The 10,778-nt window shown below is 48.6% G+C and overlaps 1 protein-coding gene across 1 annotated transcript in view; it reads right to left on the reverse strand.

Moving 5' to 3' along the window:
• LOC135504148 (plexin-A2-like) overlaps positions 1 to 10,778 on the reverse strand; it is a 467,742-nt gene that overhangs the window by 11,199 nt on the left and 445,765 nt on the right. The window contains exons 28-30 of the mRNA XM_064922474.1: positions 3,360 to 3,550; positions 2,950 to 3,119; positions 2,528 to 2,740 (exon numbers count right to left, since the gene is read on the reverse strand). Coding sequence (XP_064778546.1) covers positions 2,528 to 2,740; positions 2,950 to 3,119; positions 3,360 to 3,550 — 574 coding nt within the window. The remainder of the gene's footprint in view (positions 1 to 2,527; positions 2,741 to 2,949; positions 3,120 to 3,359; positions 3,551 to 10,778) is intronic.

Here is a 10,778-nt window from a genome sequence, read left to right on the forward strand (position 1 = left end):
ACCGTACTATACTGTGCTGTCCTATACCGTACTATACTGTGCTGTCCTATATTGTACTATACTGTGCTGCACTATACTGTGCTGCACTATACTGTGCTGTCCTATACCGTACTATACTGTGCTGCACTATACTGTGCTGCACTATACTGTGCTGCACTATACTGTGCTGTAATATACTGTGCTGTCCTATACTGTGCTGTCCTATACTGTACTATACTGTGCTGCGCTATACTGTGCTGCACTATACGGTGCTGTCCTATACTGTACTATATTGTGCTGTCCTATACTGTGCTATACTGTGCTGTCCTATACTGTACTATACTGTGCTGCACTATACTGTGCTGTCCTATACTGTACTATACTGTATTCAGATGTACTGTACTCCATTGTACTGTCCTATACTGTACTATACTCTACGGTGCTGTACTATACAGTACTGTACTATACTGTGCTGTACTATACTGTGCTGTATTCCACTGTACTGTACTCCACTGTGCTGTGCTGTACTATACTGTATTGTACTTCACTGCGCTGTACTCCACTGTGCTGTACTCCACTGTGCTGTACTCCAATGTGCTGTACTATACTGTGCTGTACTATACTGTACTGTACTATACTGTACTGTCCTCCACTGTGCTATACTCCACTGTGCTGTACTATACTGTAGTATACTGTACTGTCCTCCACTGTGCCCTCCACCACTGTGCTGTACTCCACTGTGCTGTACTATACTGTACTGTATTCCACTGTGCTGTACTATACTGTACTGTCCTCCACTGTGCTGTCCTCCACTGTGCTGTACTATACTGTACTCTACTGTGCTGTACTCCACTGTGCTGTTGTCCACTGTGCTGTACTCCACTGTGCTATACTAAACTGTACTGTACTATACTGTACTGTACTCCACTGTACTCCACTGTGCTGTACTGTACTGTACTCCACTCCACTGTACTATACTGTACTATACTGTACTATACTATACTGTACTCCACTGTGCTGTACTATGCTGTACTGTACTCCACTGTGCTGTACTATACTGTACTATATTGTGCTGCACTATACTGTACTGTACTATACTGTCCTCCACTGTGCTATACTCCACTGGGCTGTACTATACTGTACTGTCATCCACTGTGCTGCACTATACTGGGCTGTGCTGTACTATACTGTACTCCACTGTACTGTACTCCACTGTGCTGTACTATACTGTTCTCCACTGTACTGTACTCCACTGTGCTGTACTATACTGTACTGTACTTCACTGTACTGTACTCCACTGTGCTGTACTCCACTGTGATGTACTATACTGTACTCCACTGTGCTGTGCTATACTGTACTGTACTTCACTGTACTGTACTCCACTGTACTGTACTCCACTGTGCTGTACTATACTGTATTGTACTTCACTGTGCTGTAGTCCACTGTACTGTACTCCAATGTGCTGTACTATACTGTGCTGTACTATACTGTACTGTACTATACTGTACTGTCCTCCACTGTGCTATACTCCACTGTGCTGTACTATACTGTAGTATACTGTACTGTCCTCCACTGTGCCCTCCACCACTGTGCTGTACTCCACTGTGCTGTACTATACTGTACTGTATTCCACTGTGCTGTACTATACTGTACTATACTCCACAGTACTGTACTCCACTGTACTGTACTGTACTCCACTGTACTGTACTCCACTGTACTGTCCTCCACTGTGCTGTACTATACTGTACTGTACAATACTGTGCTGTACTATACTATGCTGTACTATACTGTCCTCCACTGTGCTCTACTATACTGTCCTCCACTGTGCTATACTATACTGTACTGTGCTGTATTATACTGTGCTGTATTATACTGTGCTGTACTATACTATACTATACTATACTATACTATACTATACTATACTATACTATACTGTGCTTTCCTAACTTGTGAACCCAATTGTGGTTTGTCACTACTATGATTTCCCATTGTATCAGTAGCATACATTTTTCAGAAATTTCAGAAATTTGATCACTTAATTAATAATCACTTAACAAAATTGATATTAGTAAAAACCACTATAACTAAGTGGTATGTCTACCTTTACTTGTTACTTCTGTGAACTTTTATTGTCCTCCTTCCTCACGAGGGAGAGAATTTAGAAAATATCTTAAAGATACGTGGGTTTTTGGTAACGGCATATCAAGGCACAAGGCAATGTTTCTTAAACTTAGAAGACAGAACATTTTCTCTGAAATTATATAAGTTTTGATATTAGTTGGCAGGGGTCTTTACTTCAACATCGTGTTTTAATGTATTTCTAACACGTTTTAAGACTTTTTCTGGTAGATGTTTTCTAAGACCCCTTTTCCATCTGTCTGACCAGAAATCAAAGCCTTTGTTAATTCCACATTTTTAGGATGGAAAACAAATACTCTCAGCTTTCATTTGACACCCAATTGAATATGCTCCTATAAACTCCATATGCTGGTGCTCATGTGTTCTTTTACATGGAAATGACCATGTTTATATTGTGTCTCACTCATACCTCTCCACCCAGCTCTTGTAGTTGGGGATGTCTTTAGCGTACAGCAGCTTGTTGGAGGGAGAGTCCTTGCCCAGGCGGTGCTCTGACGTGGAGCAGGAGTCCATGAAGGTCTGGGCCACCACAGACAGACAGGCGTCTGTGATGCTGCTCTTATGGATGTCAAACACAAACTGGGGGTTCTTGATCACGTTCACCCAGAACCGCAGTGGAAGACTGAGAGGTAGAAGGAGGTAAAGACGGGGAGAGAGGGAGAGAAAGGGCAAAGAAATGGGTCAGTCGGAATCACTCTCAGAATCCACTGATAAAGTTTAGTCATGACTCTTTTGTATAACTAAGAGATACACATTGATACACATTGATACACATTGCATCCTATATTATACATCCTATCATTTCTACTCTACATCATTCAGGTTCCTCACCAGTTGCTCTTCCATGTGTGGCGGACATCTTGGTCGTGGATGCCGTGTTTGTCCGCCTGCTCGTCCAGGAAGTCAAACATGTATTTGATGGCGAGGGGCAGGGCGCTACCCCGGTGGACGGTACTGAACAACGTCTCAAACAGATCATCCACAAACTTCTGCAGTGTACCCTGGGTAAAAACAATGAACACTCCAGTTCAGACTTACATAAACTCACTCAACAACAACTGATTTCCTCAAAGAACAGGAGAGAACCAATGGAGACAAAAGTCTGTCAATAGCCACGGGATACATACAACCGTCTCCAAGGTAACCACAGGAACTGAAAGTAACCTACTGTAGTAGGATTGAAATATGGAGAGACAATGCAGTGTGTTGGTATATAAACAAGTATGTAAGCTGGGGCTTACCTTGGTGGCCAGCAGCCTGGTCAGGTATATCTCAGAGACCATCTTGCTGCCTCGGTCTCCCTCCTTCTGGTCTCCATGCTCGTGGTTCTTGACCAGGTGCCACACCTTGACCCCACTCTCCAGGTCAGGGGTTATCATAGGGGCACGGGAACGCAGACTGTCTGGACTACCTGTGTACCGGAAGGATGAGTCTAGAGTGTGAAAGAGAGAGGGAGAGAGAGAAATTGGACACTTGTAAATGAGCCACTGTGTTCCTAGTTCTGTGCTCTTTTCCCTTCAGTTTGGAAATAAACAGTAACACACACACACACACACACACACACACACACACACACACACACACACACACACACACACACACACACACACACACACACACACACACACACACACACACACACACACACACACACCTCCTCTCTAATTTGTCTGCAGGTCTGTGTCTGTCTGCCGGCCATCGTTGTTGATAGGCGTCTGTTGGGCCTCTGGAGTGCAAGAGCAGCTCCCTTTCACTCGACTAGATGGATCCTAATAAAATACCAAAGATGAAAGGAGCCATGCACCTCTTTAATATTTCATTAAGTCCAGAGAGTGGAGGGGCAGCTGTCAGCCCAGCTCCTTCATATCATTCTCTCTCTCTCTCTCTCTCTCTCTCCTTGTTTCTCTCTCTCCCCCATCTGTCTGTATCTCTCTTATCAAATCACTCTCTCCCTATCTCTGTCTCCCCATCTGTCTCTCTCTCCCCATTTCTCTTTCTCTGTCTCTCTCTTATCATATTACTCTCTCACCCCCATCTCTCTATCCCCATCTCTCTCTCTCTCCCCATCTCTCCCTCTCTGTCTCTCTCTCCCCATCTCTCGCTCTCTCTTATCATTTTACTCTCTCTCCGCCATCTCTCTATCCCCGTCTCTTCCTCTCTGTCTCTCTCTCCCCATCTCTCGCTCTCTCTTATCATTTTACTCTCTCTCCCCCATCTCTCTATCCCCGTCTCTTCCTCTCTGTCTCTCTCTCCCCATCTCTCTCTCTCTCTCTCTCTCTTATCATATCACTCTCTGTCCCCAGTCCCCATCTCTCTCTGTCTCTCTCTACCCTATCTCCCGCTCCCTCTCTCTCCCCCATCACTCTCTCCCCCATCTCGCTCTCTGTCTCTCTCATCATATCACTCTTTCTCACTCATATTATCTCTCTCTCTCTTCCTCACTCTTTCATATCATCCCTCCCTCTGAATAGATCTGTGAGAGAGAGAGAGAGAGAGAGAGAGAGAGAGAGAGAGAGAGAGATGGCTCTCTTCTTAAAATAAATCATTGTCTGTTTCCTGCTGTCCCCACACTGTAAGGGTCTCAGTCACAGTCCTAATCAATGCATCAAAAGATCTCTAATATGTAAAGCCCTCCAGCCATCCTCCCCTTTTCTGTCCTTTCTTCTCTCCCCTCTTCCAATCTCAGTTCCCTCATTCCTTTGACACTAAGGAATGGTGCTCTTCCTCCTCTCCTCCTCTCCAGTCTTCCTAATTAGCAGTTATTTTCTTCCCGGCAGTGTGTGTGTGTCTGTTTGAGTCTGTGAGCGGTCTCGTGGGACTCTAGATCAGTGTCAGATCTCTCTCACCTGGCTTTTAAGGACAGCGCAGGACAACAACGCCCCAGAGCACTACAGCGACTTTCGGCTCTAAGTGGTATGTTCTAAAGACCAGCAGTTGTCTTTAGGTTGGCCCCTGGGGATCTTTGGGTCTGGCAGGATGTGTGTATATGTCTCTCTCTCTCTGTGTGTGACAGTGGTGTGAATTGAGGTCTCAAATCCCATCTTATGCCACTGTTAGGTGCCTACCCTCTCTCTCTTCCTTCCTCTCTTCTCCATGGGGGAAGATTACTTTTCAGCTCTGTGACCACAGCATCAGGCTTCAGGCTACCTGAGGTGGGTATGAGGGTCGCAGGTGTGTGTGTTTGTGAGGCGTCAGGGGGGAACGTGTAGCGGGTTATTGGGGGGCGGGGGATCGCTGGCACGGTAAATTGAGACAAGATGCTAAGTGCTGAACGTTAAATTGATATAAATCAATCAGCTGGACGTCAGGCACATCTCTGCCTGCTGTGCCAGGCTATGATTGATGGGGGTGGAGCCAGAGGAGGAGCGGCTGTTTTCTAAAGCAGTACAAAACACACACACACACACACAGACACAGACACACAGATACAAAGACATGCACACACACACACAAAAACACACACACACACTAAAAAAAAAAAACATTTCACCGTCTCATTGCTATTGCATGAGTTTGGGAAAATATTCAACAAGTTCTTTGTAGTAAAACAGATTGAAGCAATGTTATGAACTTGAGTGAAGACCCAAAAGCGGTTTTAACAGAAAACAGAGTTCTTTAATGAAAATACAGGAATGGCATAAATCCTCTTCCAACGTTGTCAGGGGAACAAAAAGAACGTTAGTATAGTGCAGGATGCTTCAGCCAGGCAGACTCCGACAGGACAGGACAAGGTGGAAGCAAACGAGACGACAGCTTGCTTCTGGCATCAAAAAACACAAACAAGAATCAGACACTGAAAGTAGCAGGAACAGAGAAAGAAATAGAGACCTAATCAGAGGGGGAAGAGAGAACAGGTGTGAAGAGTGAAAGAGCTAGTTAGGGCAGATGTAGAACAGCTGAGGAATGAGAGACAGAGAAGGTAACCTAAAAAGACCAGCAGAGAGAGAGAATCAAGAGAAAGGACAGGAACAGACATAACAAGACATGACAGTACCCCCCACTCACCGAGCGCCTCCTGGCGCACTCGAGGAGGAAACCTGGCGGCAACGGAGGAAATCATCGATCAGCGAACGGTCCAGCACGTCCCGAGAGGGAACCCAACTCCTCTCCTCAGGACCGTACCCCTCCCAATCCACTAGGTACTGATGACCACGGCCCCGAGGGCGCATGTCCAAAATCTTACGAACCCTGTAGATGGGTGCGCCCTCGACAAGGATGGGGGGGGAGGGACGAGCGGGGGCGCGAAGAACGGGCTTAACACAGGAGACATGGAAGACCGGGTGAACGCGACGAAGATAGCGCGGGAGAAGAAGTCGCACTGCGACAGGATTAATGACCTGGGAAATACGGAACGGACCAATGAACCGCGGGGCCAACTTGCGAGAAGCTGTCTTAAGGGGAAGGTTCTGAGTGGAGAGCCATACTCTCTGACCGCAACAATATCTAGGACTCTTGGTCCTACGCTTATTAGCGGCCCTCACAGTCTGCGCCCTATTACGGCAAAGTGCCGACCTGACCCCCTTCCAGGTGCGCTCGCAACGCTGGACAAAAGCCTGAGCGGAGGGGACGCAGGACTCGGCGAGCTGAGATGAGAACAGCGGAGGCTGGTACCCGAGGCTACACTGAAAAGGGGATAGACCGGTAGCAGACGAGGGAAGCGAGTTGTGGGCGTACTCTGCCCAGGGGAGCTGTTCTGACCAAGACGCAGGGTTACGAAAAGAAAGACTGCGTAAAATGCGACCAACAGTCTGATTGGCCCGTTCGGCTTGACCGTTAGACTGGGGATGAAAGCCGGACGAGAGACTGACGGAAGCCCCAATCAAACGGCAAAACTCCCTCCAAAATTGAGACGTGAACTGCGGACCTCTGTCGGAAACGACGTCAGACGGAAGGCCATGAATTCGGAAAACATTCTCGATAATGATCTGAGCCGTCTCCTTAGCAGAAGGGAGCTTATCGAGAGGAATGAAATGAGCCGCCTTAGAGAATCTATCGACAACCGTAAGAATAACTGTCTTCCCCGCTGATGAAGGCAGTCCGGTGATAAAATCTAAAGCGATGTGAGACCACGGTCGAGAGGGAATGGGAAGCGGTCTGAGACGGCCGGCAGGAGGAGAGTTCCCAGATTTAGTCTGCGCGCAGACCGAACAAGCGGCGACAAATCGACGCGCGTCACGTTCCCGAGTGGGCCACCAGAAACGCTGGCGAATGGAAGCGAGCGTACCCCGAACGCCGGGGTGGCCGGCTAACTTGGCAGAGTGGGCCCACTGAAGAACGGCCGGACGAGTAGGAACGGGAACGAACAGAAGGTTCCTAGGACAAGCTCGCGGCGACGGAGTGTGAGCGAGTGCTTGCTTTACCTGCCTCTCAATTCCCCAGACAGTCAACCCGACAACACGCCCCTCAGGGAGAATCCCATCGGGGTCGGTGGAGACCTCAGAAGAACTGAAGAGACGAGATAAAGCATCAGGTTTGGTGTTTTTGAGCCCGGACGATAAGAAATAACAAACTCGAAACGAGCGAAAAACAGAGCCCAACGAGCCTGACGCGCATTAAGTCGTTTGGCTGAACGGATGTACTCAAGGTTCCTATGGTCAGTCCAAACGACAAAAGGAACGGTCGCCCCTCCAACCACTGTCGCCATTCGCCTAGGGCTAAGCGGATGGCGAGCAGTTCGCGATTACCAACATCATAGTTACGTTCTGACGGCGATAAGCGATGAGAGAAAAACGCGCAAGGATGGACCTTGCCGTCAGAGAGAGAGCGCTGAGAAAGAATGGCTCCCACGCCCACCTCTGACGCGTCAACCTCAACAACAAACTGTCTAGAGATGTCAGGTGTAACAAGAATAGGTGCGGATGTAAAACGATTCTTAAGAAGATCAAAAGCTCCCTGGGCGGAAACGGACCACTTAAAGCACGTCTTAACAGAAGTAAGGGCTGTGAGAGGAGCTGCCACCTGACCGAAATTACGGATGAAACGACGGTAGAAATTAGCGAAGCCCAGAAAGCGCTGCAGCTCGACGCGTGACTTAGGAACGGGCCAATCAATGACAGCCTGGACCTTAGCGGGATCCATCTTAATGCCCTCAGCGGAAATAACGGAACCGAGAAAAGGGACAGAGGTGGCATGAAAAGTGCACTTCTCAGCCTTCACATAAAGACAGTTCTCCAAAAGGCGCTGGAGGACGCGTCGCACGTGCTGAACATGAATCGAGAGAGACGGTGAAAAAATCAGGATATCGTCCATGTAAACGAAAACAAAAATGTTCAGCATGTCTCTCAGGACGTCGTTAACTAGTGCCTGAAAGACAGCTGGAGCGTTAACGAGGCCGAAAGGAAGAACCCGGTATTCAAAGTGCCCTAACGGAGTGTTAAACGCCGTCTTCCACTCGTCCCCCTCCCTGATGCGCACGAGATGGTAGGCGTTACGAAGGTCCAATTTGGTGAAAAACCTGGCTCCCTGCAGGATCTCGAAGGCTGAAGACATAAGAGGAAGCGGATAACGATTCTTAACTGTTATGTCATTCAGCCCTCGATAATCCACGCATGGGCGCAGGGACCCGTCCTTCTTCTGAACAAAAAAAAATCCCGCTCCGGCGGGGGAGGAGGAGGAGACTATGGTACCGGCGTCGAGCGAAACCGACAAATAATCCTCGAGAGCCTTACGTTCGGGAGCCGACAGAGAATATAATCTACCCCGGGGGAGTAGTTCCCGGAAGGAGATCAATACTACAGTCATACGACCGGTGTGGAGGGAGAGAAGTGGCCTTGGAACGACTGAACACCGTGCACAGATCGTGATACTCCTCCGGCACCCCTGTCAAATCGCCAGGCTCCTCCTGTGAAGAAGAGACAGAGGAAACAGGAGGGATAGCAGACATTAAACAGGTTACATGACAAGAAACATTCCAGGATAGGATAGTATTACTAGACCAATTAATAGAAGGGTTATGGCGCACTAGCCAGGGATGACCCAAAACAACAGGTGTAAAAGGTGAACGAAAAATTAAAAAAGAAATGGTTTCGCTATGATTACCAGAGACAGTGAGGGTTAAAGGCAGCGTCTCACGCTGAATCTTGGGGAGAGAACTACCATCTAAAGCGAACAAGGCCCTGGGCTCCCTAACTGTCTGAGAGGAATATCATGTTCCCGAGCCCAGGTCTCGTCCATAAAACAGCCCTCCGCCCCAGAGTCTATCAAGGCACTGCAGGAAGCAGATGAACCGGGCCAGCGGAGATGGACCGGAAAGGTAGTGCGTGATCCAGAAGGAGAGGCCTGAGTAGTTGCGCTCACCAGTAGCCCTCCTCTTACTGATGAGCTCTGGCTTTTACTGGACATGAGGTGACAAAATGACCAGCGGAGCCGCAGTAGAGACAGAGGCGATTGGTGATTCTCCGTTCCCTCTCCTTGGCCGAGATGCGAATACCCCCCAGCTGCATAGGCTCAGCATCCGAGCCGGCGGAGGAGGGTGGCAGTGAAGCGGCAGGTGGCAGTGATGTGGAGAGGGAGCAACGGAGAACGTGAGCCTTTCCACGAGCTCGGCGACGAAGATCAAACCGTCGCTCTATGCGAATAGCGAGAGCTATTAAGGAGTCCAGACTGGAAGGAACCTCCCGGGAGAGGATCTCATCCTTAACCTCGACGTGGAGACCCTCCAGAAAACGAGCGAGCAAAGCCGGCTCGTTCCAGTCACTAGAGGCAGCGAGTGCGAAACTCAATAGAATAATCCGTTATGGATCTATTCCCCTGACATAGGGAAGACAGGGCCCTGGAAGCCTCCTCGCCAAAAACAGAACGGTCAAAAACCCGTATCATCTCCTCCTTAAAGTTCTGATACTGGTTAATACACTCAGCCCTCGCCTCCCAGACTGCCGTGCCCCACTCACGCGCCCGTCCGGTAAGGAGAGAAATGACGTAGGCGATGCGGGCTGCGCTCCTGGAGTAGGTGTTGGGCTGGAGAGAGAACACCACATCACACTGAGTGAGGAATGAGCGGCACTCAGTGGGCTCCCCAGAGTAACACGGCGGGTTGTTGATCCTAGGCTCCGGAGACTCGGAAACCCTGGAAGTGGGCGGTGGATCGAGGTGGAGTTGGTGAACCTGTCTTGTGAGGTCGGAGACTTGGACGGCCAGGGTCTCAACGGCATGTTGAGCAGCAGACAATTCCTCCTCGTGTCTGCCTAGCATCGCTCCCTGGATCTCGACGGCGGAGTGAAAAGGGTCCGGAGCCGCTGGGTCCATTCTTGGTCTGATTCTTCTGTTATGAACTTGAGTGAAGACCCAAAAGCGGTTTTAACAGAAAACAGAGTTCTTTAATGAAAATACAGGAATGGCATAAATCCTCTTCCAACGTTGTCAGGGAACAAAAAGAACGTTAGTATAGTGCAGGATGCTTCAGCCAGGCAGACTCCGACAGGACAGGACAAGGTGGAAGCAAACGAGACGACAGCTTGCTTCTGGCATCAAAAAACACAAACAAGAATCAGACACTGAAAGTAGCAGGAACAGAGAAAGAAATAGAGACCTAATCAGAGGGGAAGAGAGAACAGGTGTGAAGAGTGAAAGAGCTAGTTAGGGCAGATGTAGAACAGCTGAGGAATGAGAGACAGAGAAGGTAACCTAAAAAGACCAGCAGAGAGAGAGAATCAAGAGAAAGG

This window comes from Oncorhynchus masou, chromosome 18 (genome assembly GCF_036934945.1).
Source record: "Oncorhynchus masou masou isolate Uvic2021 chromosome 18, UVic_Omas_1.1, whole genome shotgun sequence".
NCBI lineage: Eukaryota > Metazoa > Chordata > Actinopteri > Salmoniformes > Salmonidae > Oncorhynchus > Oncorhynchus masou.